The sequence below is a fragment of the Rhinolophus hipposideros genome, assembly GCF_964194185.1.
Source record: "Rhinolophus hipposideros genome assembly, chromosome: 18".
NCBI lineage: Eukaryota > Metazoa > Chordata > Mammalia > Chiroptera > Rhinolophidae > Rhinolophus > Rhinolophus hipposideros.
In genome coordinates, this window is record NC_138064.1 from 10027488 (window position 1) to 10053078 (window position 25591).

The 25591-nt window shown below is 37.9% G+C and overlaps 1 protein-coding gene across 5 annotated transcripts in view; it reads right to left on the reverse strand.

The window, feature by feature from the left end:
• Positions 1-25591, reverse strand: part of BBS9 (Bardet-Biedl syndrome 9) — a 366639-nt gene that overhangs the window by 165228 nt on the left and 175820 nt on the right. For all 5 annotated transcript variants that reach the window (XM_081079509.1, XM_081079511.1, XM_081079510.1 and 2 more), the window contains 3 exons: positions 22386-22481; positions 6999-7171; positions 3846-3998 (listed from right to left, as the gene is read on the reverse strand). In XM_081079509.1, the coding sequence (XP_080935635.1) occupies positions 3846-3998; positions 6999-7171; positions 22386-22481 (422 nt within the window). The remainder of the gene's footprint in view (positions 1-3845; positions 3999-6998; positions 7172-22385; positions 22482-25591) is intronic.

Here is a 25591-nt window from a genome sequence, read left to right on the forward strand (position 1 = left end):
CATTCTTATATGAAGGGCTGCACTTTCCATTTGTCCTTTGGTCTTTACTGGAATTCACTGCAGTTCCTGGACCATCTATCACCCGTGAGATTCCCCCCTCCCAATTTCCTCCAGTTCCACATTTCTCTATCCTATCCTAGCTGTTCCAAAGGCATGTTTTATGAAAAATATTCTGCCTTCCAAGAGGAAGACCTCAACAATTATATGAATAGGAAATGAAGACATTCAAACTTTTCATGCTCTGGAGATGTATTAAGACTGAAAAAGCCCGAATAATTCTCATGCCATTTAGAATATGAAGGCCTTTGACCTCAACAACGTCCTGTCTGCACAGACGTATTTCAACAGATGATTGTTTCACATTGAACTCTAGCACACAAATACTCACACACACACACAAAAAAAGATTTTCTCAGTCAAGAATTTGTAGCTATAAAAACCTTCCTAGCTATGACAGTTTTTACCTTATTATTTAAGAAGAGAGAAGAGAGTTTTCATTTTTTAGTGGCTTTTGAGGATTTTAGAATAAACCATTCTAATGATTTATGAACCTGAACTGAAAGAATTCTCTACTGCTCTGTTCTTTGCAGTACTTCCCTTGTCACAGACATAAGAGTTTCAAGAAATTATCTGAGTGGCAATAATGCATTCATTCGTAGAACAAATATTTATGTGACAAGACATGTATTGTGCCAAGAATATAGTGGTGAATAAGACCAAAAAAAAGAAAAACGGCCCCTGCCTTCAGAGAGAGTTAACACACTGGTTTTTGGATACTGGCTACCGCTTCTATTTTCACATAAGCCAATTATCACGGCTTCATTAAATGGTGATAATATATCGTCATCCAGGTGCATGGCAATAAATGGGACAGAACGTAAATCATTCACGGCACAGCTCAGAATGCTTATCTTACTGCTCCTGATGGAACTAAAGAGGCTCGAAGATCCGCAGAAGGACTAAGAGAAAAACGAAAAGCTCCCTGCACATGAAGAAACCAGGATTCCACACAGGGAGCAGATCTCACTTTAAACTGGTATTAGTGGGAAAACACTTAAAAAAATCTAGTGACAGTCATGCAACAGAGTTATGTCATGGAGAGTAAGATCAGGCTCTAACACAGAGCATTATTTCATGGGCTTGGCTAATCTGCCAAGTAAATCATCCCCACTATCCAGGCAAAGTATAAAGATAAGAAAAGCTTACACTAAGCAGAGGTATCTGACAGTGAGGTATGTCACGTGTCCATTCAGTCACAATAGAGTTGTCTACAAGGGATTTTTCACAGTGTGGGACTCAACATTAAAACTATTAAGATGTATCTTTAATAAATTGTGGTTTGTCCATGCTACAGAATAGCTCGTCCACCTTATAGCATATTAGGCAACCACTACAAATAGAGAAGTAGATCTACACATTAATATGGAAAGAGCTGCAGCAAATACTGTCAGAAGAAAAAGGAAAAAAGAGAAGTAGACTAACACAGTATGATACTACTTAAGGATTTTTTAGCAAATAATATTTCACTTCTGAATGCAAAACTAAAGGTCTCAAGTACACAAAAATATATGAAAGTGATTACACTTCTGAAGAGATGATAAAGAAGAATTTAGCATTGTCCATAATCTTGTAATTTTCTTTGGGAAATTATCTCATGTATTAATTATATCATTAAAATTAACTTAAAAGAAGTAGAGAACAATCAATATCTCAAATATCTCAGTATAATTTAATGTGAATATATATAATACAAGTGAGTGTGAAATTACATTAAAACTAAATCACATTTCTTATAGTATTCATATTTTTCTTCCAAAACCTTGTTCATTCTCTTTTTTAACCTAGAAAGAATGAGACTTAAAAATATCGATTCAAGTGAAAAGCTCCATGGTTTTCATCATCTTGTCTGTAATACCACACATCATGGAAAAACCTAAGCTGAGGCAAAACAGAACAAAATTAAACCCCCAGCACTTTACATGTACAAAAGACAAAGGAAGTCTTGCTACATAGAAAACATGGAAAGCATTAAGCCAAGCACCCTCATCAAATCCCTTTACACACCCCTCTGCCATTGTGTCCACGAAAAGATCCAGCATCATTAAAGACACGACTCAGCGTATCTTCAGTCCCAAGGGTGGCAAGCATGGCAGGAGGCCTGAGAATGAGATAGGCAAGTCAACAAAAGAGATATGAAGGAAGAGGAGGAAAAACACAGAGGAAATGAAAACCCAACCAAAACAAAAAGTGTACTGGAAAGAGCAAAGAAGTGTGGTACAGAAAGATCCTTAGTACCTACTAGTACTGTCAGGACTGCTCCAATATGAAGGAAACTGGCCTTCTGTATCTGCAGAGCAATTGACCAAACATTTCCACGTACATTTATGGGAATAGAAGCTTTGTAACAACATAGTGAGCATTTGTCACACTTCATGGAAAGAAACGAAGTTTTGAGAGGGTAAGGGAGTCGCCAAAAGCCACACAGCTAATAAGCGACAGAAGTGGGGTCTTTGGACCCCACACCCAACATTCTTTCCCGTGCTCTACTGCTGCTATAGGCTGCCCCTGAAATTTGTCAAATAACCATGACAATTTCAAGATGCAAATATATGTATTACGATACAGTTACTGATGTTTACATAGTAAGCTATTTTTCTTCCCTCTAGGGAAGCTAACTCTGAAAAAAAAAATATCTGATTTGTCCTTTTAAAATCAACACAATGTGGCAGAGGAGGGTGGGGGAGGTGGTACTAAAGGTCCACATGGGGGCGTCTGGTGGTGATGGAGCTGTGCAGTATCTCGCCAGTGCTAGGGCACACAGGAACCTACACATGCGACAGAAGTATATAGAACTTAACACACACACGCCCACAAATGAGTACAAGTAAATTATGGAACTCCGAATAAAATCCACGGATTTCATCAACATCAGTATCCTGGTTGTGCTGTTACACTGCGTGGTTCTGCAAAACGTTGCCAGTGGGGGGAACTGGGTAAAGGATACATGAGATCTATCTGCATTTTTATTATAACTTCATGTGAATATACAAGTATCCAGTTTAAAAAATCAAGAGTATCCTCATACCACCAACCTGATTTTGCAACAGATTAGTGATGTGTGAAAATATGAGAAGGAATAATGTAGACATTCAAAGCTGATTTCATTATAGTGGAACTGGTAGAGGCTTTATCCATGAAATTAAAATTGTTTACATTATTATTCAATAATATATGATATGATATGATAGTTTTGAATCGTTTTTGGAGACATAATACCCTGGAGTGAGAGTCAGATCACCCTAGCCACACAAATGATAAACGATTGGTGGGAGGAAGAATTGGGACGAGGAAGAAAAAAGACTTTCTGAACTAGACAAAGGGCTCTTTAAAAATTCTCTCAGAACATCAACTGACATAATTAACACTAGACGTGTAATCCAGTTGCTCCATAAAACAATTAGAGAGTATGGTTATAATTATAGGACGCACCAAAAATTACCTAATAAGAACGCTAATCATAGTAGCTGCTACTTATCAAGCATATAAAGTGCCTGGCGTTGTGTTGGCTGCTTCACGTGAATGATTGAAAATCCTCACAACACCCTAAGAGGTAAAACGTGAAAACCAATGGATCTGATGTCATTTATTCAAGGTTGCAGAGTTAGAAAGTGGCAGAGCTTGACTCTGAACCTTATTATTTTTCTGACTCTAAAGCATGTGTGCTATTCACTGCTCCATAAGACATAGGAAAGAAATACCTTACCTTGATATTCAGGTACATGATCACTCTAGAATGAGGGAAAAATTTATACCCAGTACTGGAAAACTATCACTGATATACTTACCTGCTTGTAAGTTCCATCTAGTAAGGTGTCCAGGTGTTGGAGGGGGGCAGGTGTTTTATCTTTGAACCTTGTTAATAGCCGGCGTTGAATGGCCCGAAATTGTACAGCTCTTTCAGATAAGAGTTCTTCTAATTTTTCACCATTTATCCGCAGCTACAATGAAGAATTTCTTAAATTCAGGTTAAATGTGCACAAAACATGTTTAAAGTAAGAACAGGAAATGCCAATAAAAGTTTGAAAGAATAATGAAGAAATTTAAACTTATTATAGAGTTAAGAGAATTAAAACAGTGTAGTATTTGGTACATTAATACACAGCTGTACAGTAAATAGACCAAATAAAAATGTAGCAAAGATGACCTGGTATCACTGGGGAAAGATAGATCATTTAATAAATGTTTTATGATAGCTGATTAAACACATGGGGGGAAAAATAAGGATTTCTCCCCCACCCCCCGTCTTTACAGCAACATCAAATGCAGAGGAATCAAAAGTTTAGATACAATAAATGTACTAGAAAAATTACTCATCAATAGGGACAGGTCAAGCAAAGAAGACTTTTGCAGGAGTACTAGTCGTTTATATATAAGGATATCCAAAGATGCATTGAATGAAACAAAGCAAAATAATAATAATAATAATAGAATAGTATGTGTAATGTGCTGCCATTCATGTATTTTTAAGAAAGAAATCTGTATATTAACATAGTTGTGACTGCAGAGAATAGTTCTAGAAAAATACACAAGAAACTGAACGAAATTTGCCTCCAAAGAGGGACTGGAGGATGAGAATCAGAAATGACCCTTTTCACTGTAACTCTTCTCATAACCTTTAAATTTAATATTATTAAAATAAAAGCTAATCAAAGTCATAGAGTAGAAGGAACACTCTATGAAATTATAATAGATCATGTGAACCACTAATTCAGCTTTACAAAACAGTCATAAACTAGTCCTGAAATAAATATCATATTGAAAATATTCAGAAATCAAACAGATTACAGTTTATATTTCTGATATCATGCCAAACTTCCTTATCTTTTATTATATGTATTCTCCAGATACATGATTTAAAAAAATCTTGGACTTTTATTAACTTCTTTTAATACCAACTGGAGAAGCACTAAGTAACTAAATACAAGATATTCCCTCGAAGGAAAATAAAAAAACTTCTATTATCTAAAGTTAAGTGATAAATTTTTTAAATAACTAAATTAAAAATATATACATTATCAATAATGGTATCAATAATTCACTCTTTTAATTGTACAATTTCCTGTATAATATTTTATTTCCTGAATTCACAAAACACACAAAAATAAAAAACGACGCTCTCATCACTGAGACATCAGCCAGATTCTCTACCACTCCTTTGAGTGTGTAACCAAACAGAAGTAACTGAAATGTTTTCTATGTGCTGGAATTTCTTAACAAATACTTGTTGGTCCCAGGGCGAAGCACTCTGTAGGTGTTAGAAGCTATAGCAATAAACGAAAGAGACAGAAGTCCCTGCCTTCGTGGAGCTCACACGAAGGGACACTGGATTCCAAACGCCATCTCGAGTCCAAGATTTACCTCCTTTTTTTGTTAAAGGAGACGGTGGGGCCAGTGAAGAAGTAGAATCGTGCCCCTTTTACTCAGTGCCACAAGGGAAAGTGTCTAGCTCATCACAGTCCCTCAGCCCCTCCCAGAAAGGAAATGCCCCTGGGGTGGGAAGGCCAGGGATTTACTAGCCAGCAAATAAGGAGGGAAACTGTATGCCAAACGCATAATCAATTAGAATCTAATACTTTCTATTTTAAATATTACAAATGTGTAATTAGTATAGACTCTCTCCCAAAACACAAGAGACCCTAGTTTTCTCCACGGAAGCAGGAATTTCTTGAACTGAAGGCAAAGGTTCTCAATCCTTAAAATGCCTAAACATTAATATATTCCCGAAACTGTTGATTTTGGTGCCACAATTTGGTCAAAAGCATCCTATAACATATTATTAGCATAGATGCGGAAAAACCCAAATAAGTTCAATTTATTTAATGGCATGTCATTTTCAACTGGATCGTGTGCACTGGAATTTTCCCTTTATGTTCGCACTGTATTAAAACAAGTCTTTATAGCTGAAGTCAATGACTTTAGAATGTTGAAAGGGACTGAAATTAGACAGAATGGTCATGCGACTGACAAGTTACATCACATTATTCTCTCTCTCTCTCTCTCTCTCTCTCTCTCTCTCTCTCTCTCTCTCTCTCTCACACACACACACACACACACACACACACTCACACACACACACCATAGTTTATAAATCATGCAAAACCCTATTGATTCCTTAAAAAGTAGTGACTCTAGGAACCAATGCTTTCTTGAATAATGTTCAATATTATTTTGAAATTCCCCTTTGCAATTGGCTAGGGTGTATTTACAGGCAAATAAGTAGAGCCTGGTGAATTTTTTTCAACACATGGGACTTTCAAAACAATGACTGTCATTGTCCAATTGGTTCACAAAGCAGAACTCTTGACTACTTCCAAACATCAAATCAATCTTCAAAGGATGAAGATTTGACACCATCAAGACCCTCAAGAGACTCTAAAACCGGCTCTGGAGGTATTCAGGCAACAAAGGCACTGTCAGACCTCATTTATTTGGACGTTTAGTCATCATGCATTTACTACGCGCCCATTGTGCCAGATACTGGAGAATATTTTACGTGGTTAACCCTCGTTCACATGCAGAAGTTCTGGTGCGCTTGTGAAAAAAGAAAAGGAAAAATCACTTTATAATCACGCCTCATGTATGGCTTGCTAGAATTAGTTAGCCAAATGGCTGCCGATAAGCTCCACTAGTTTCAACACTGGGTTATTAGGGTTGAAGGTTAAGTCCCCACGTGGGAGAATTAAATCAGCTCTGTTCCAAGGCCAGACCCCGTGCTTAGCTCCAGGCAGCCACTCTGGAAACGTCTGCAACTGATCACAAATGGGGCAAGAGGGCAGGAGCAGATTCACAAATTGCACCATCCATAGAAGAACAACAACTTGAAGCACATGGCATGTATCCTACAATGGCATGTATCCTACAATTCTTACTTCCGTAGCCTCCCTTTCTCTTTCATATATTGAAAAATTATAAACAATGTGGGTTAGAATCATACGCACCTCAAAATGATGATCAATCAACTCAAAATATTCTTGAAGGGGCAGAGATCCAGAAAAAGAACATGCGAAATCTTTGATTCCTTGTTTTTCAAAATATTCTTGAAGGCGGATAATAAGCTCGTTTGTTATGAGCCAAAGATCTTCAAATTGTTCACTCTGAATGCGGTATCGTTCTAAGACAGAAAACATAATTAAGACAAAATGTTTATTCCTGGCTGAAACGACATGAATTGTTACTAACTCGAATACGAAACCAAAGCAAAAAGGACAAAGCTTTCTTTCATGGAATATAGATCTGATTTCTACTGGCTTGATAAAAATACTTCTAGTGCTTTCTTGCAGTTTTCTGCCTCAACCACTTAACATTTTCCAATTTAATGCCCAAGGTATGTGTCACAGTGGCAAGCTGTAGATAGCACCACAGTCCTTTTTACTGAGTATCTTATACTAGGTTTCAGTACAATGAAAACACCCAAATTTGGGTCGTTCTAAGGAAAAGATTTATTTAAAAGGTAAGAAAACAGTTATTGTGAAAAAATACAATCTGGTATCATTAGTTTGTTTCGGAAAATTACTATGGAATAAAATGTATCCTATAGAACATCCCAAATCCTGGACACTGTAGCCAGTTACATCCCTGTAATCATGATCCAAGTTTTCTGTTTCTCTAGCTGTTCTTTTATTTGAACAGAGATTTTGCAATCAGACTCTTCCCTAAATATAAATCATGTTTCCCTCCATTCCCTGAAACCTCTGCTCCAAGAGAGCCAAATTCCTGCTCATCCCCTAGCCAGATGACAACAGAGACGGCAGTGGGGCAATAACTACATCTACAACAAGAGCAACTGGATTTGTTGAGTACCAACTATGTACCAAGCACTGTGATTCCAATAACTTCTTTTCTCTAAAAAGGTAAATTAGGCACAGAGAATTTCAGAGACATGCCAAATGTCACAAAGCAAATTAAATGTCAGAGCTAGAATCCATGATACATATCCTTCTTCCCCACTTGTCTAAATTCTAGCTATTCTTCAAGACCTGGCTTCAATCTCACCTACCCCAAGAAACCTTTACTTCTCTACCCCTCTAGCAGCCAGCATAAAATGTACAATTAAGCACTTTACAGTCACTCTCCCATTAAAATCTCAATAGCCTATAGGGGAAATACTGTAATGCCCATTCATAGAAGCATTTAAGTAATCTGCAAGTTCACCGAGCCAGTTAGTAACAGACTAAGGGACTGGAACTGGACATTAATCCAAAGTTTAGCTATTAATCTTAACCACCTCACAAAACTACATCTCTCTGAATTTATAGAGACTTAGTATGTCTACAGTTCACTACGTATTTAACCACACACAACCATATATTCTTACTTAACTTTCCAGGTGATTATATTCGGTCTCTTCAAAGAGATTGTATACTTTTTGAGATCCAGGACTAAGTCCGCTATTCCATTTAATTCACCATTTATTGAGCATCTATTTTGTGCAACTTCATAAAGAAAGAAATGAGCACAAAGATGAACTCAATCTTCTTTTTTAAGGAGCCTAAGGTCTAGCTAAGGTACCATGACATGTGGACATGTGCAATATTTATTCACATTCCCCATGGTATCTTGTCAAATTCTATAAATATATGACACCTTTAAATGGGTTATTAGGACCTCAGCTTGTTAACTTCAGCCAGAATTCAAGAATATATCTCCTCTCATTCCCCTAATCATCCTATTTTTCAATTACAGTGATACCTCAGTTTTCGAACGTAATCCACGAGTTCTGAAACATTCAAAAACAGCCGACAGCTAGGCCTCAGGATCTTGCACTCAGCAGAAGCCGTGTGACATGTTTGACTTCTGAGTCGTGTTTGAAAACTGAAGTGTTTACTTCGGGTTTACTGCGTTCATAAACCAAAATGTTCGTCAATGGAGACGTTCGAAAACCGAGATACCACTGTATATAGGAATAAAACGTACTGGGTACGCCTGCCATGGTGCATGGCAAACACCCCGGCCTTCTCTGCAGTCACATCATTCCCCTCGGGGCTGCCCCAGAACTCCCCTCCCCGGGCTAATTCTGGACGCTGGCTCTGCCCTTGGTGCTGATCAGATGTTGTCCTCATTCCTCCCCATCAAAGATATTAGGACCAAGGTCAAATATAACACCTTTTATCTATCTCTGTAAATGTCACTGTAGGCTTATTGCTTTAGATGAAAAAGAGAAAGATCACAACTGTGGTGGGGGAAGGAGAGGAAAGGAAGAAGGGAGAATGATGACGAAATACAGTATCTGAATGCTCCAGACCTAGGGGCCCATACAAGCTAAGTTTAGGAGCCAACATTTGAAAGCCAGACTGGTATTTATTCACTCTTTGCAATAAATAAACTCAGTGCAAGATGCTAGAGATAAAATCATGACTAAAGCAAGAGCCTCTGCCCTCAAGGATCTCACTGTAGACATGGAAAGATGGATGATAGGGGAAGGGTAACGCTGCTTCTGCCCCCACTGATGCAGGGATACCTCAGTAAGGTATCAAAATACCTTACTGGCCACAAAAATGCCAGGACTTCCCTCCCACCCCCAAGTGCCACATTACTATGATCAGGTATGGGAAGGCCAATTACACAGCAGAATTAGACAACAGCACAGGAGTTATAAGGACACAAGGCACAGTAAGAACTGTGCAGTAATTATGGATCTTTGCAGAGTTTGCTGCTTCGGGAGGCAGGGGACTGCCTCACTCCACTGTGAGCATTTAAGGCTCCAAGCTCCTTGATGTTTGGTGATTTCTTGAAAGTCTCCTTGGGAGTCATGCAACTCAAAGGGGAAGAAAGACAGGTCATCTCCTGAGGTACAAGTGTGTCTGTCCCTCCATCTGTCCTGGGACAGATACTTGGTGCCAGATCATTGCTGCCCCCAGTCCCAGCCATCTGTCCCTCCTGGGCAGATGTATGGCTTCTGGCTCCGGGCTGGCTCCAGGGCCTTGTCTTTCTGTGTGTCTTGTGCATCTTGCGACAGGTGTTTGCTCCAGCCCAGAGCCCGCCTTCAGGCCCAGGCGATGCCCTGAGCCTCCCGGGGAGGAAGCTGCACTGGGACAGCGACCCTTCCTTTTACAGCTTTGCGGTCTCCCACAGCACTGGCTTCCTATCCCCCTGCAACAGGCCCTGCTGGAGGCAGCAGGTGTAGGTGACGAAGTGGCACCCTGCAGTGACTCAGGCCCAAGAGGACGGCGAGATATGATGATGGCTATCACAGCGACAGAGCCAGAAGTGGCAGTGGCAGGTGTGGCACATATCTGACTGTGGGCAGCATCTGCAAAGCCACAAGCTGGAGGGTGAGTGGCCTCTGGAAAGCCCTGCACCAGTGCCAAGAGATCCCGCATTGTGAAGCCCAGGCAGCTGCCCACATCCTCATGGCACACCCTTCCCAGGAAGGAACAGGGTGAGCGATTCCGTCCAGGTTTGGCATTCTGCACCAAGGGTCATGTCCAGCTCCTTGTACTTGTCCGGGGTGAGGGCATGTGCCACAGTAGGGCACACGGCTGGGCAGAGGCAGCCCTCGCAGGGCCCAGCCTTCGAGGGGCTCAGCAGCTGCAGGTGGCACGTGTGATTGGGACTGGCTGGTGTGGATGTGATGACCAGTGTCCACAAGGCTGTCACCTCCACCTGCAGCATGTCCATCCAGCGCCACGCCCCCTTTGGAGGCTCTTCGGACGCCGCCTATTTCGTGTGGGCTCTGGCACCATCCTGAGGGCTTCCTCAGACAGGCTGGCTGCCAGCACATGCCCCAGCTCCTGTTCCCACAGCCTGCACAACTCACACAGCTGCTCAACGTCCCACCTTTCAGCTTCAGCTCCTACTGGGCTGTGTGAGCTCCTCCTTCAGGAGCTCCAGCCCTGCCCTCCTTGCAAATCTCCATGGAGATCTTGCACGAATACCCGCCAAGAGCATTAGAGGGGAGCACCTTCCAGGGTTCGTACATTGACTAAGATCTTTTACCACTCCCAGATTCCCAGACTCTGAAAGTGAACAGATACACTGCCTTCCCGTGCTCACTTCCTTTCAGGTATATGTACCTTTCAATAAAATACTGAACACAGTGCCTGACACAGAAGCACTCAATAAAGGTTACCTATTGTCATCATCGTCACCATATTTCCTCAAGGATATTGTAAACTAAAGGGCAGGGATTCCACCATAAACTTCATTAGACCCACTTAGAACGTAACAAACACAGTAACTTACAAGTAGCAGATATGAATGGAAGTGGCTTTACAAACATGTTTTCCTTCACATAGAATTAGCTGTCATTTTAGAAAGAGCTATACATGTTTACATACATATTACAGTGCTAATGTTTCAAAGGAAATTTAATTCATCTGGGTTCTACGAGGATTTTAAATAGGGTTTCACGTGCAGGCAGAAACACCTGGGGTGTGGCCTACATAGATACAAAGAATAAAATTTCTCATATATAAAATGAAATAAAACTACCAAGAGGAAGTTATTCCACTCAACTATAATTTTTTAATACTAAAGTGTCACAATTTACACATCTTGAAAGACATGCACATAAATTACTGGGATTATTATGACACATTTAAAAGAACTGTATCATTTGGCCCAAGACGTAAAACAACATACATTTCAAGGCACCTCAAGGGAGAGAAGGAGCCAGCCATGAGGATATGAGGAAAGAACATTCAAGCCAAGGAGACTGAGTGCAGAGGCTCTGAGGCAGGAATGTGCTCTCGGGAACACTGAGGCGGCTAGGAAGGCTGAAGACGAGTGAGAGACTTCATGTTGCCCTATAACAAAGTACTATACTCACTTCTGTTACATTGCCCACCGGGTACCGCAAAACAATCTGGAAACAGGCCCGTCCGGGCAAGTCTGTCTACCAAAAGTTAGTGTGAGAATTGATCGGAATTACCACTGGGGAGAATACGGACAGGGTTGTCAGCAGAAGACCAAGAGTAACCCCAAGCGCAGCTGGCCAGGGACTGAGTTGTTGATGGCAAAAGACACCCAATTAGCACCTATCCTAGTATATCTCCCTGGAAGGGCTGGGCTTAGTTCCCATTCACAGCTTACACAGGGCATGGGCGTCACATTAAGGAAAGCAGGAGACGTTGTGGGCTCACCAAAAAGGCAGCTGTGCCCAGAACTTCCCCTGAGAGGGGAAGGTCTTGCTGCCTACAGCTGGATCTCCTTCCCGGCTCCTGGTAAACCACAAAGTCCCCCCTCTTCCTTTCCTCAAGATTTAAATGATCTGAACAGAGGCCTATGAACTCTCTGAGAGACCCATCTCAATCCCCCAGAGCAGGCAAACAAAGACTTCCACTCGCTAAAGAAAACGTAACAGAGAAAGGAAGGTAGGCTCAAGGAAAGGGACAAATGAGGGAAATGAAATGCAGTCCCCTTATGAAAAATGCAAGACTATAATGCAAGACTATCATTAGTGGGTCATCTCAAGAAGATTCGAGGTAACACTGCACCCATTCATTTATTCACACACAAAAATACTGTGAAGTGATACGTGCTGGGGAAGCGAAGGGAGCGACGCATACTGGTCCTGGTCATTACTGTCGTGAGAAGAGCAGAAAATAAACAGTAAGTAACAGATAAGTAGTTACGAGCTATGAAAGGAATATGATGCAGATAAAAAGAGTGCTATGATTAAAAAAAAAAAAAACTAGTGCATGTTCTTTCTTGAGATAACTGTGGTCAGAGAAAGCCAGTCCGAGAAGGTGACATTAGTGGTAGTACTAAAAGCAACAATGATGAATCTATGTAACTTTACTAACAATTGTCACCCCAATAAACTTTAATTAAAAAAAATAAAACAAAATAAAAGTAACAGTGATGAAAACAATACTAGCAGCTAAAATTTAACTAGCATTTACAATGTCCCAGAAAATTGCTACATGCTTTTTAGGGATTATCTCATTTGATTCTTACACATTATAACTGTACTATTTTTATTCCCATTTGCAGATGAAAAACAGGCATAGCAATTTTTCCAAAGTCATTCAGACAAGCTGTAAGCCAGAGCTGGGATTTCAACTGTCAATCTGAGTCCAGACCCCATGTTCCTAATCATGTCATCCATAAAACTTGGACCTTAAGAATGAGAAGTCTAGGTAAAGGGAATGGCAAGCTCAAAGACCTCAGGGCAGAAACTGTCTGACAGGTACCAGAGTGACAAAGAGCATGACCTTAGATGAGGTTGGATGTTAGGCTGGGGCCAGAACATATGGAGAGACCTACAAGGGGTGGTAAAAAGATGGATATTATTATAAACACAAAAGACTGTAAGCTGGAGAGTGGCATGATATAATCTGTGATTGTTTGTTTCTTTGTTTTCAGTACAAGAGCTGCCAAGTAGACAACTGAATTGGAAAGGGACAAGACTAGTTAGGACATTATAACCACAGTCCAGGAGAAAGATGGTGGTAGCACATGTATCAATTACGGGCATCACATTAGAAAAGAAATCCCGTTTCTCAGGTCTTATCCTCTGCGCAAACAAACCTTCAAATCTTGTAAATTTTTAAATCTGTGACTTCAGTACGAATAAATTATCCAATCTTCAACATTTTCATCTACACAAAGGGGAAAGTAAACTATACATCACAAGGTTGTATGAAGATCAACCATAATGCTGTATGGAAAAGACCTATATAAGTCTTCATATAAATGCAATTTATCTTTGAAATATAAAATTTAGATCAAGCAAAGTTATATGTTCAAAAACATTGCTTGAAAAATTCCAAGCTGTTTTGATTATTGTAGCCCTGTAGTACAAGGAAAAATCAGGGAGTGTGATACCTCCAGTATTGTTCTTTTTTTTTAATATTGCTTTGGCTATTCGGGGTCTTTTGTGGTTCCAAACAAATCTGATGATTTTTTGTTCTATTTCTTTAAAAAATGCCATTGGGATTTTAATGGGGATTGCATTAAATCTGTATATTGCTTTGGGTAATATGGCCATTTTAACTATGTTGATTCTTCCAATCCATGAGCACGGAATGTCTTTCCATTTCTTTGTGTCTTCTTCAATTTATTTCAAAAATGTCTTATAGTTTTCAGCATATAAATCCTTCACATCCTTGGTTAAGTTTATTCCTAGGTATTTTATTCTTTTTGCTGCAATTGCAAAAGGAATTGTTTTTTCTATCTCTTTTTCTGAGATTTCATTGTTGGTATATAGGAAAGCAATGGACTTTTGTACGTTGATTTTGTAGCCAGCAACTTTACTGTATTCATTGATTGTTTCTAATAGCTTTTTGGTAGAGTCTTTAGGGTTTTCTATATATAGCATCATGTTGAAAAATTAAAACTATCTGATATCAAAAACATGGAATGAAACAAGTGAAAAACCTAAAGCTCAGTGAAAAACCTAAATATAAAAAAGATTCTAGACAGGGACTTGCTGTAGACTGAATTATAGTCTACTTGCTGTAGACTGAATGTTTGTGTCCCCCCAAAGCTCATATGTTAAATCCAAATGCCCAATGTGATGGTATTAGAGGTGGGGCCTTGGGTCATGATCAGGTCATGAGGGTGGGGCCCTTACGAATGAGATTAGTGCCCTTAGAAAAGAGGCCCCAGGGAACTCCCTTACTCCTGCTATAGGAGGACAGAGCAAAAACACGGACATCACTGGACACCCAAACTACCAAAGACTTGGTCTGGGACTTCCCAGCCTCCAGAACGGTGAGAAATAAATTTCTGGTGTATAAAAGCCACCTACTCGATGGTATTTTGTTATAGCAGCCCAAATGAACTAAGGCAGTACTCTGTGACCAAGTATAATGAATGAATGTCACCAAATAACAGAAATGTAAAAATTATAATAAACATTTAAATAGGTATCATATTCTGTAACTTTACATTTTTTTCTGTAAACTGTAATTATTTTCTTATTTTCATCAATACGTGTAGGGGAAAAAAATAAGACTAAATTTTTTATAATAAGAAAAAATTTATAATTAGACTTGGGATTTAGAAATATAAACACAATATTTTTAAGTTGATTTTTTTCAGATTACCAGAAATCGACACGAATCAATGAGTCCAAGATTTTAAGGCATTATTTTAATTATTAGGCATTTTCTCAGTCTTTGTGTTCCAAAACAGTTAACATTGCCCTAGAGACTTTCCAGAGCATACATTTCATGGGAAGGAGAAATGAAAATGTCTACTTATAATATAACATGAAAAAAGAAAGTTGTAGTTTAAAACACTCCCTTACAATATTGGTAATTAAAATAGCTGCCAAAATGAACATTCAATTTATTTTTTTATCTCTTTTCCTTTGCATCTTATAATAGCAGCTCAGTGGAAATAACCATTTCAGCTTCCAAGTGAAATAAATTCGGATGATTGGAGCCCAGTCAATTGCCATTCCACTCTACGACAAATGGAGAAAATAATGTATGTAACTAAGCAGGGCACAAAAATGCATCACATCAGTGTCTATTCATGTCAGAACATCTGAAGTTCATCAATATAAATAATGTTTGTATTCATGTCATAAACAAAGCATCAGTATAATTTATGCTATTTGGAAATTTTAAAATGTGAGATGGAAAAGCAGATGAATGCTTTTTAAACCAAAAAGTTTGAGAAAATAATATAAACAAATTCAGTCGATATTAGTATAATATTCTAAATATACAACCTCTTTGATATTAGTAGAAATGGATGATTTTTACTCAATTTACTTTTCAAAGGGCTTTTTCCAAGCTGGATTTATACAATATTCCATTGTTTCTTGATAATACTGCTAAGAAATTCTAAGAAAAATATGAAACAGTAATCGTATATGGAGGAATCACTGAAGACATTCAGGTGCTCACAGTGAAAAGAGGTGGGCGTCAGATAACTTTAGATTTGATCATTACAGGTGACCCTAAATGTTTTGGCTTCATTAAAGGACTGTCACAGGGCCCCCACTAAATGAATTTCCCAGCAGAGAAGAAAATTCACTGATCTCTAAAACACTATGTTCTCTCAAGCATCTAAAGATACCTTTTCCTCTTTCTGGAGCACCCTCCACCTAATCTTCTATTCATTCCTCAAGAACCTTTACAAATAAAAGCTGTCAAGGAACCTCATTCCTTTAGGTTCCACTAGCACCGAAAGTGTGCTTCTGCAAGCATATCATTGGTTCTCTACCTGTATGTCTCTCCCATTAGTCCAGGAGCTCTATAAAAGCCACAGCAGTTTTAATATCTAATATGTCTGCTAAATGCAAAATGAACAAAGGCATGGTCTACCCAGATGGAGTAGAACAAGACTCTCATTTTCTTTGTTCTGAAGGTATTTTAGTTAACACATTTCAAGATTACCTATGCCATGGGATATAGACAGGAAACAACAAATGAACAAACAAATCACTGACAGACCATAGTATGGCGGTTACCAGAGGGGAAGGGGGGTGGGGGAGGATGAAGAGGGTAAAGGGGGTCAAATATATGGTAACAGACCGAGACTAGACTTTGGGTGGTGAGCCCACAATGCAATATACAGATTATGTATTATAGAATTGTACACTTGAAACTCATATGTATTCACTAATGTCGCCCCAATAAATTTAATTTAATGAGTAAAAAAAGATTACATATGCTTTCTTTTGGTAGATGCAAAAAGGAAGACTTGTTCAAGGCCCAACCATTATTCACATACCATGACTACCATGCTTACATTATACCTGAAAGCAAAGTAATCAAGAGATAAACAGGACTTTTAAACTTGACCTTATTCAATTCAATTGCTCTTTCTAGCGTGTCAAAATCTTTCAGGCTATCAAACTGTTCAGTGTATTAGTTATCTTTTCCATTACCAAAGGCCTACTTGAGGCTACATAAATATGCGATTTGCAATTGCTTAGCCCTGCGTTTGACACTGAGAGTATGTATTTACTCAGCACTTATTGCTAATTACCAGTTTAACCGGATACAGAAATCTAAGTTGAAAATCATTTCCCTCAAATCTTCAGAAAAATTTTTTCATGTCTTATAGCATCCAATGATTTTCTTTTTAATTTTTATTTATTTAAGTGTGCTTTTCCAGGACCCATCAGCTCCATGTCAAGTAGTTGTTTCAATCTAGTTGTGGAGGGTGCAGCTCACAGTGGCCCCTGTGGGGATCGAACCGGCGACCTGGGTGCTGCTAGCACCACACTCTAACCAACTGAGCTAACCGGCCACCTCCACAAGCATCCAATGATTTTGATGGCAGTGAAAATGCTTTCTCGATTCGTGTTCCTTCAGTAGCTTGCTTTTTCCTTTCTAATCTTTGAGGATATGCATCTTGGTGCTCCAAGATTTCACAATACTGTGTCTGGATGTGTTTCTTTTGCTCATTCACTACGTTAACATCAAACAGCCTCTTTCAATATGCACAACTGTGTCATCTCATTTCCTTGAAATCCTTGTCTCCATTGGTCTTCTCTCCATCTTCACCAGCCACTCCCCAAGGCCATACCTTGTCTGATGAGCTTGCCATTATCACAATCTGCAGTCCTTCTGAACTCTCGACTTCAGCCTCTCATTCATTCTCTGCCCACCAGCTTATGTTCTTCTAGTTCACTTGCTCTGTGACTCCTATTTCACATCTTAAACCGTATAGTGATCCACTAAACCCATGAATTTTTTCACCATGTATCAGTTCTCTCTAATCTTTATATATCTTCTTATCATCTTAGATCTAGCAGTCCATTATTATAAGCAGTCTCATAAAAGTATTTTATCTGCAATTCTCTGTTTCAAAATCCCAACCCTGAGTTCAGCTGCTGGGGAAGCAATAAATAAATCACTGCCAGGGAAAAATCATCTAAGGATGAGTGGTTTCACTTCAAAATTCAGGATCTCAAACTTCAAATGGGAACTCAACATTGCCTTACTCATGAGTTTGCTTTCTTATTCTCCAAGACACCAATGTCATAGCTTTTTTTCCAATTCAGACATCAAAGTCCTTATCTTCCCACCAACAAATCTACAAAGTCTCCCTGGACCTATATCCAATCCCTCCTATGACAGTAAAGTCACAAAAGCCTGTCCTTCAATCTCTCCCTACACCCCCAATGCCCACCCACCCCCCCGTTCCCCCTTCGCCAGGCTCTGCATCCCACCCCCTCTCTCCTTCTCAAAGACTTCACTGCCTTGTGATTCTCTGCTCTTTCCTGATCATCAGCCTCTCCCACTTAACTCAATCATTTCAATTAATATTCAAACATGTTCTAATCTTGTTCATTTAAAATCAAGACGCACAACTCCGTCCAGCTACATCTCACTGGTGAATTACTGAGTTTGGTTGCCCAATTCTTACTGAAAACTTACAACATTAGATACTCTAAATTTCTCCTTGAATTAAGCTGTAACTTAGACCGCATTAATTTGTACTCAGATAGAATTATAGATAGTATTGAGTTTTATCATGACTTTTAAAGCTTTATGGAATTTGCTACTCATAAATTATCATTGCATAAGTATAATAATGATAATTATAAAATAAGCTATAGAGATATTATTGAAGAACGGAAGTTGTCTTTGTGATATTTAGAAGAAAAATTTCATCTGGACTCAGCATAAGTAAAATCTGTGCATCTCCTAAACAACTGATTTATGTGTTGAACACTGAAAATCAAACCTGAAATGCTTTTTGTTATTTGTATCCTGCTAGCATCTTACCTATTTTATAGTACACATTTCTGAGTATTGATCTTACTCTTACTTTTTTTAATTTCCTGCTCTTATTTTCCCACTCTGCTTCCTTCAACTATTTACTTTCTCCTTCCATATTGTGAAAACGTTTGTAAATTATTTCAAATCCTTTAAGAAACAAGTGGAACAAGGCAGGGTACAAATAGATATACCAGAAATGAAAATAAAAATAGAACTAGAGAGAAGAAGACCAAGGAAAGGATACAGAAAGGGGCAGGAGGGAGGAGGGGGAAAGAGTTGGCAGTCTTTGTTGTGTGAGATAATAAGTCACTGTGTGGAGCTTGATCTTCAGAAAGTGGCATGGCAGGAATATTTAGGGAATTGCGTATTTCTTCTGAAGTCCCACTGTACTGAATCTGTCAAAGGAACTGCCTTCTATGTAGAACTATTTTACAATTCTTACTACACAAGTATTTGCTCTCATAAAATTTGCCCTGTCTTGTCATTTGTGACAACTTTACAGAGATATAACTGATACGCCAAAACACTGCACATATTTTATGTATACAATGTTACTAATTTAGACATATGTGTATACCTGTAAAACTATCACTACAATCAAGGTAATAGACATATCCACCACCTGTCTTATTTTTTTTTAAATGTAAGACTGTGGAAATCACATTCAGAAATTTTGCTAGTGTACTTTTCCAAAATAGTCTTATCTTCGATACTTTTATTTCTTAATTCACATAATAAACTTGAATTACACTGAAGCACTACTCTACTTTCTGAAAATAAAAACCTGTTCAGAGAATGTGATTTAGTATCTGAGACAATGAGCTACACTGGCTTTTTTCTCGTCTGCTTTGGCTGCTCTCTATACCAAATCAGGAAACTGAACTAAAATTACCATATAGCACACTTCGAGCCTTGTTGATTGTCAGGCAGGTTTTAAAAACAGCTGACTATGTGGAACCCACAGAAAACACTATCCAAGATCCAAGTGCAACTCTATGTGAGTTATGAAGCTCTTGACTGTTTACTAGGGAAGCAATGCTGTGGTCTTTCCATACGTAAGGTTTTTCTGTCAATCCAGGTTTCTGGACTAAAGACTATGTGCCTTTCACAAAAAAGAAAAATGCCAACACAGGCTGGGCACAACTACTGCATGCCTTTGCTGGGGATGTACACTCTGATAGAGCAGTAGAGGGCGCTGACATCTGCCTCAACCCCAGAAAACTCCACATTCTACATACCTATCTCCTTTCATCCCCACGGGCAATTTCTAGGTAGACTTCTACGTGTCATTTGAAGCCATAAAAACCATCAGGGAATTATAATGGCTGCTCTTTAGGTTTCAGTTTACATGGTCCGTTTGGTTCCTTATTGAAAAGGTCCCGTCCTAGTCTACTATTTAGTCTGTCTGCCCACACTATGACTGTGTCACAGTACTGCCATGTAGTCAAATCAATGTGAATATATCAGTTATACACCTGAATATTGGGTGATATCTAGACAATGGTAATCATGCCCCACAGCAATGCTCTAAGAATTACTTAATCTAAAAGGGAATAAATATAATACATTAGGACGAAAATATCCCCACTTGCACAAAGAATAACTGTGCCTTTTTTAATGGTCGCAATTGCAGATTCGTCATACACCATCATCAACTGAAGTTCAAACAGGTGTGTACAATTTCCCAAGGAAATGTTGCCAGCAATTTTTTAGTTTAACTAAAGATTATACTTTAACAAAGAAAAATGTACCAAAACGATTCCATCATCCAAGTGAAGAGTAAAGATAATCAACACAAAATGGTGCTAATGTAAAGAAAACTGCAATCATGACCAACCACAGAGACCACGAAAAGTACAGAATCTGCTCATTCTTCTCTGGTTTGTCTTTGATTTCTGGGCTTTATTCTAGAATTTTTAGTTGTATTCAGGTCTATTTCACCAGTCACCAATCTATATATTCCAGAAGCTATTATGATTTTAGCTATAGAAACATCATTATAGTTTCTGTAATAGGGATGTGTGTATGTTCCTCCTTTATTTTTCAAAAAAAGATATGTCCCCATTTTATTATACATTCTGATTACAACACAAATAACCAACACAAATAACCAACTAAAAATGCATAAAGTAGAAAGTGACAGCCGATTGCACAAACTGAGAGACTTAAAAAATGGTAGTGAACTCAGGCAAATATATACAGAGGGTGCCAAAAAAATGTATACACATTTTAAGAAAGGAAAAACCTGTATTAAAAGTGTAATAATATATACGTATGACAAAAGATAAATACAAGTCATGTGTATACATTTTTCGGCACGCCCAGTAAATATGAGATGTGAACAAAAGATATGGTGAATGTTTAAATTTTAAAAATGTATTACAGTAAAAGATACATTGCCATTAATCCCCCTCAAAATACTCTCCCTCACTTTGAACACACTCATGCCATCGTTCTTGCCACTTTCTGAAGCAGTTCTGGAAGTCCTCTTTTATGAGTGTCTTTGCTTTGTCCTCCATCATCACAACGCTCCATGTCACACATGTTTCTGGCACACAAAAATTTCTGTCACATAAAAATATCATGGTGTATCCTCATCCACTTTATTCACCGGATCTGGCACCTGCAACTTCTGGCTCTTCCCCAAAGTCAAAATGACCGTGAAAGATAAACGTTTTGAATCCATTCAGGAGTATTTCCAGGGGGATTAATGGCATATGTGTTTTACTGTAATAATTTTTTTATTTAAACATTCACCATATTTTTTGACTACACCATGTATATATATATATACATATATATGTCCAGGCAGCCACAACAGCGCAACTAAAGACACTCACTAAAGAGGACTTCCAGAACTGCTTCAGAAAGTGGCAAGAATGGTGGGATAAGTGTGTTCAAAGCGAGGGGGAGTATTTCCAGGGGGATTAATGGCATATGTGTTTTACTGTAATAATTTTTTTATTTAAACATTCACCATATTTTTTGACTACACCATGTATATATATATATATATATATATACATATATATGTACATATATATACATATGTATATATATACACATACATTCTGCCTAATACCTTTAATATTCCTAAAATTTGTTAAATACTTAATATTTTACTTTATTTCCATGAAGGTGTATATAACTCAGTGAGTTTAGTGGCTTCAGTATCCCACATACGTCAAAAGTCAGTTTTTCATTGAGTAGTTTCAACTGTTATTCTTGTATGAAGCAACCAAATCAATAAAGCATATTTAAATCTGAAATTCAAACTTGACTATATAATTACTACTTCTCCTTCTACAGAGATTAGTCTCAGCAAAAGTCATTCACATTCACCTTCATCTGTGCCAATATCCAAAAGAAGGATGTAATACACCCACACACAAAAGTTAATTCCAGTTTCTAGTAGTCCCTACAACCTAGTTCACCACCATACCGATCTCAGAAACGTTTTTCAATTCTTTAAGTTCCTCTCGCAAACTCTCCTCATCCCCCACAAAGTTACAAATCTCTAACGAAACAGGGTGCTGTCTCTATAACTTTTATGTCCTGTAGACTTAATACCAGGGTTCTTGGTTGTCGGTACTTAACTGAAATCACCCTTCACAGAAGCCTTGATGTGATGAGGACCGGTGATGTAGTGCATTCAACAGAAAATTTCAAAAGCAACAATACCAGGCTTTCACTTACGCGAGGTTTTGGAAGCAAGAAGAGTAACTCGGGAACCTCCTAAGAAGCGAAAACCCATTACATTCACCTGATCATCTTCTGACTGATTGGCAAAGCCTTCAAAGAAAAGAAAAAAGTCAGCTTACAGAGAATATAGTCAATACTATTGCAATAACATTGTATGGTGCCAGGTGATTACTAGACTTCTCATGGTGATCACTTCTTTAGGTACATAAATATTGAATAACTATGGTGTACACCTGAAACTCACATAATGCTGTAGGCTAGCTATATTTTAATATACATTTTCCAACAGAAAAAATTACCTTACACAACCATAAGGCAAAATATTTGTTTGAAATAGGAAGCTTAGTTGACAAGTAGTGCTATGTTACTTAGTCATGTTTAAAGCCCATGTGTGAGCTCTGTTAACTGATTTCCATAGTAGCTTCCAATTGCAAAAGGTTCTGCCTCACAACAATACTCAGAAATGATTTAATTTCCTTTCTTCTACTGGTTCATTCTAGGTCTGAGGCAGGAAATGTACAACATGAAGCCAGAATAAAAGCACTAGTAGAGTTCTATGGAAGGATGTAAGAGCTAATTCAAAGGGACTACCATTAGGCAAAGATGACAATATTTTAGTATCAAAAAAGGACTGCAATGTAGTGAAACACATCAAATATAATTAAAGGCATGTGTTTATAGTGTTACTAAAAACACATTTCATCAGGAAATGAAAAATAAAAACAAAAAAGCCAAATGATCACTATTGGAGGACCCTACAGAATCAACTCATTTTTCTTCTTATCAACTCATTATTTTTCAAATCAGTAATAAATACAAGGAACCAAGCATTTATCCTGCTGATCCTACTTGAATTGCACCACGTAAAAGTTTCTCCACATAGAAATATTCCAGCTAAAAATTGAAGGAAGTTTGAAAGAAATAGTATATAAGCATTTTCAACTTCCAATAAATTAATGGATCTCAGCATTGAATATCAATGGCTGTTACCATCATATATAAAAAAAGAGATAAATTATGTATACCCTCATAAAAGTATACACCACCATTCATTAAGTAGTGTGGGCAAAATAATCAATCTTGACTCTATTAGCTTGAGATGCAACTACCAATTTACAGGCAAAAGGTAGACAGAGAAATTATTAAACATCACAGGGATGTAATCAGCAATATTCAGAGTGTGGGAAACACACAGGAAAAATAATCTGTACTCTTCAACAAATAATTAAACAGAGAGATGAAGGGGAAACCTATAAAAGAGGAGAGATATCAAAAACTTCATGTCAAAACATTGCAATAAGTGAATCACATTTGAATACTGACTCCAAACAAACAAATAAAAATTATAACGTTAGAGACTTTCACTTCAGGTCAACATGGAGAAACTGGAGCAAAATTTACCTTTCCATCTAAAACAACTGAAAAATGAAACAAAATATATGAAACATTTTTGAAGACACTGGAAATCAGGAAATGAAAAATAATGATCCCTGACAAACAAGAAACAAATAAAGTGAGCCCTTTGGTTGCCCCAGCTTACTGCCTAGAGAAAATTGCTAGGCACAGGGAGATGAAACCCAGGTGTAACCCAGCATTCTCCCCAAGTAGAGGAGATGGAGCTGGGAGTCTGGGAAGGCCAAAGGAATGAAAGTTCACAGGGCAGGGTATAAAACTGAATAGAACTATAAAGAGAGAAGTTCAGAGGTCTGTAGAGTGCCCCAAGTACTCATCAGAATGCTAATCAGTACATGTCTTAAGGAAACTACCTGAGGCTGGGGAAAGAATCCCCAAAAAGATTACAGGGCATAATCCATGATTCCACACAGGGCCAGGAATAATTCCTGTCCTCACTGGCCAGAATATAAACCAGCAAAATTTACTAGGCCTCAAATAGAACACACAGAAGAATTTGGCCTCAGTAGTAGCTGAAGTCTGCCCTAAAATAAATGTTGAAAAACTTTGGAAAAAAAAAAGAATAAAGTTGGAGAAGTTATACTTCCTGACTTCTAGGCTTATATATTTAGAGTAATTAAGACACCAAGCTATTAGTATATAGCAATATTAGTGGCCAAAGCCAAATAGATCAATGGAACAAACTGAAGAGAGCAGAAATGTATTTTTTTTCAAATGATTTATGTAGTCCTACATGACACAGATATTTTCAACAAAGTTGCAAAGGCAATTTAGTGGAAAAGGATAGCCTTTTCAAAAGCATGCTGGAACACAGGCAAAAATATGAGTTTTATTCATATCTCACACCATGCATCATTTCAAAATGGATAAGAAACCTAAATTAAAATGTAAAACTAGAAAATTTCTAGGAGAAAAAAAACATAGGAGAAAAACTTTGTAACCTTGAGTTAGGCAAAGTTTTCTTAGCTATTAACATAACATTAAATTCATGATTGATCAAAGAAAAAATTGATAAATTGGTCTTTATCAAAATTAAGAACTTCTGCTCTTCCAAAGACATTGTTAAAAATAAATGAAAAGATATGCCATAGACTGGAGAAAATATTTGTAAATCACATAATCCAATAAAGAAGTGAAGAAGGCAGACAAAAAAGAGCACATACTAAATAATTCCATTTTATAAAATTCTAGAAAATGCAAACTAATCTATAGTGACAGAAAGCAAACCAGTGCTTGCCTGGGGTGGGGAATAAGGGATTACAAAGAGGCACAAGAGAAGTTTGTTGGGTGATGGGTATTTTCAGCCTTGTGATTGAGGAGATGGTTTCACAGACATCAAAACATCAAACTGTACACTTTAGAAAGGTATAAATAAGTTATACTCCAATAAAGGTTTTTTACAAAAACAAAAAAATATACACTGGAGCTGTGTTTGAGAATTAAAGAATGTATTAAAATGTACCAGAAGAAAACATAAGTAAATACTTTATAATCTTAAAATAGAGACCATTCTAAGCACAATATGAAAATTTGAAACTATAAAACAATTAAATTAAATTCTACTACCTAAAAATATAAACCTTATATATTAAAAGAATATGAGTCGTGAATAAAAATTACTAAATGTCTACAAGAACAAATGATTTTTAGAAATGCAAATTTAAAAAAGAGAAGTCATTTTTTACCTAATCATGTCAAAAATCTTAAAAGATTTAAATCTAGCTGCTTCCCTGGGCATGAACCCTGGTGTTGGGCATATAACCAGGTACAGTTATTCTGGAAGGAAG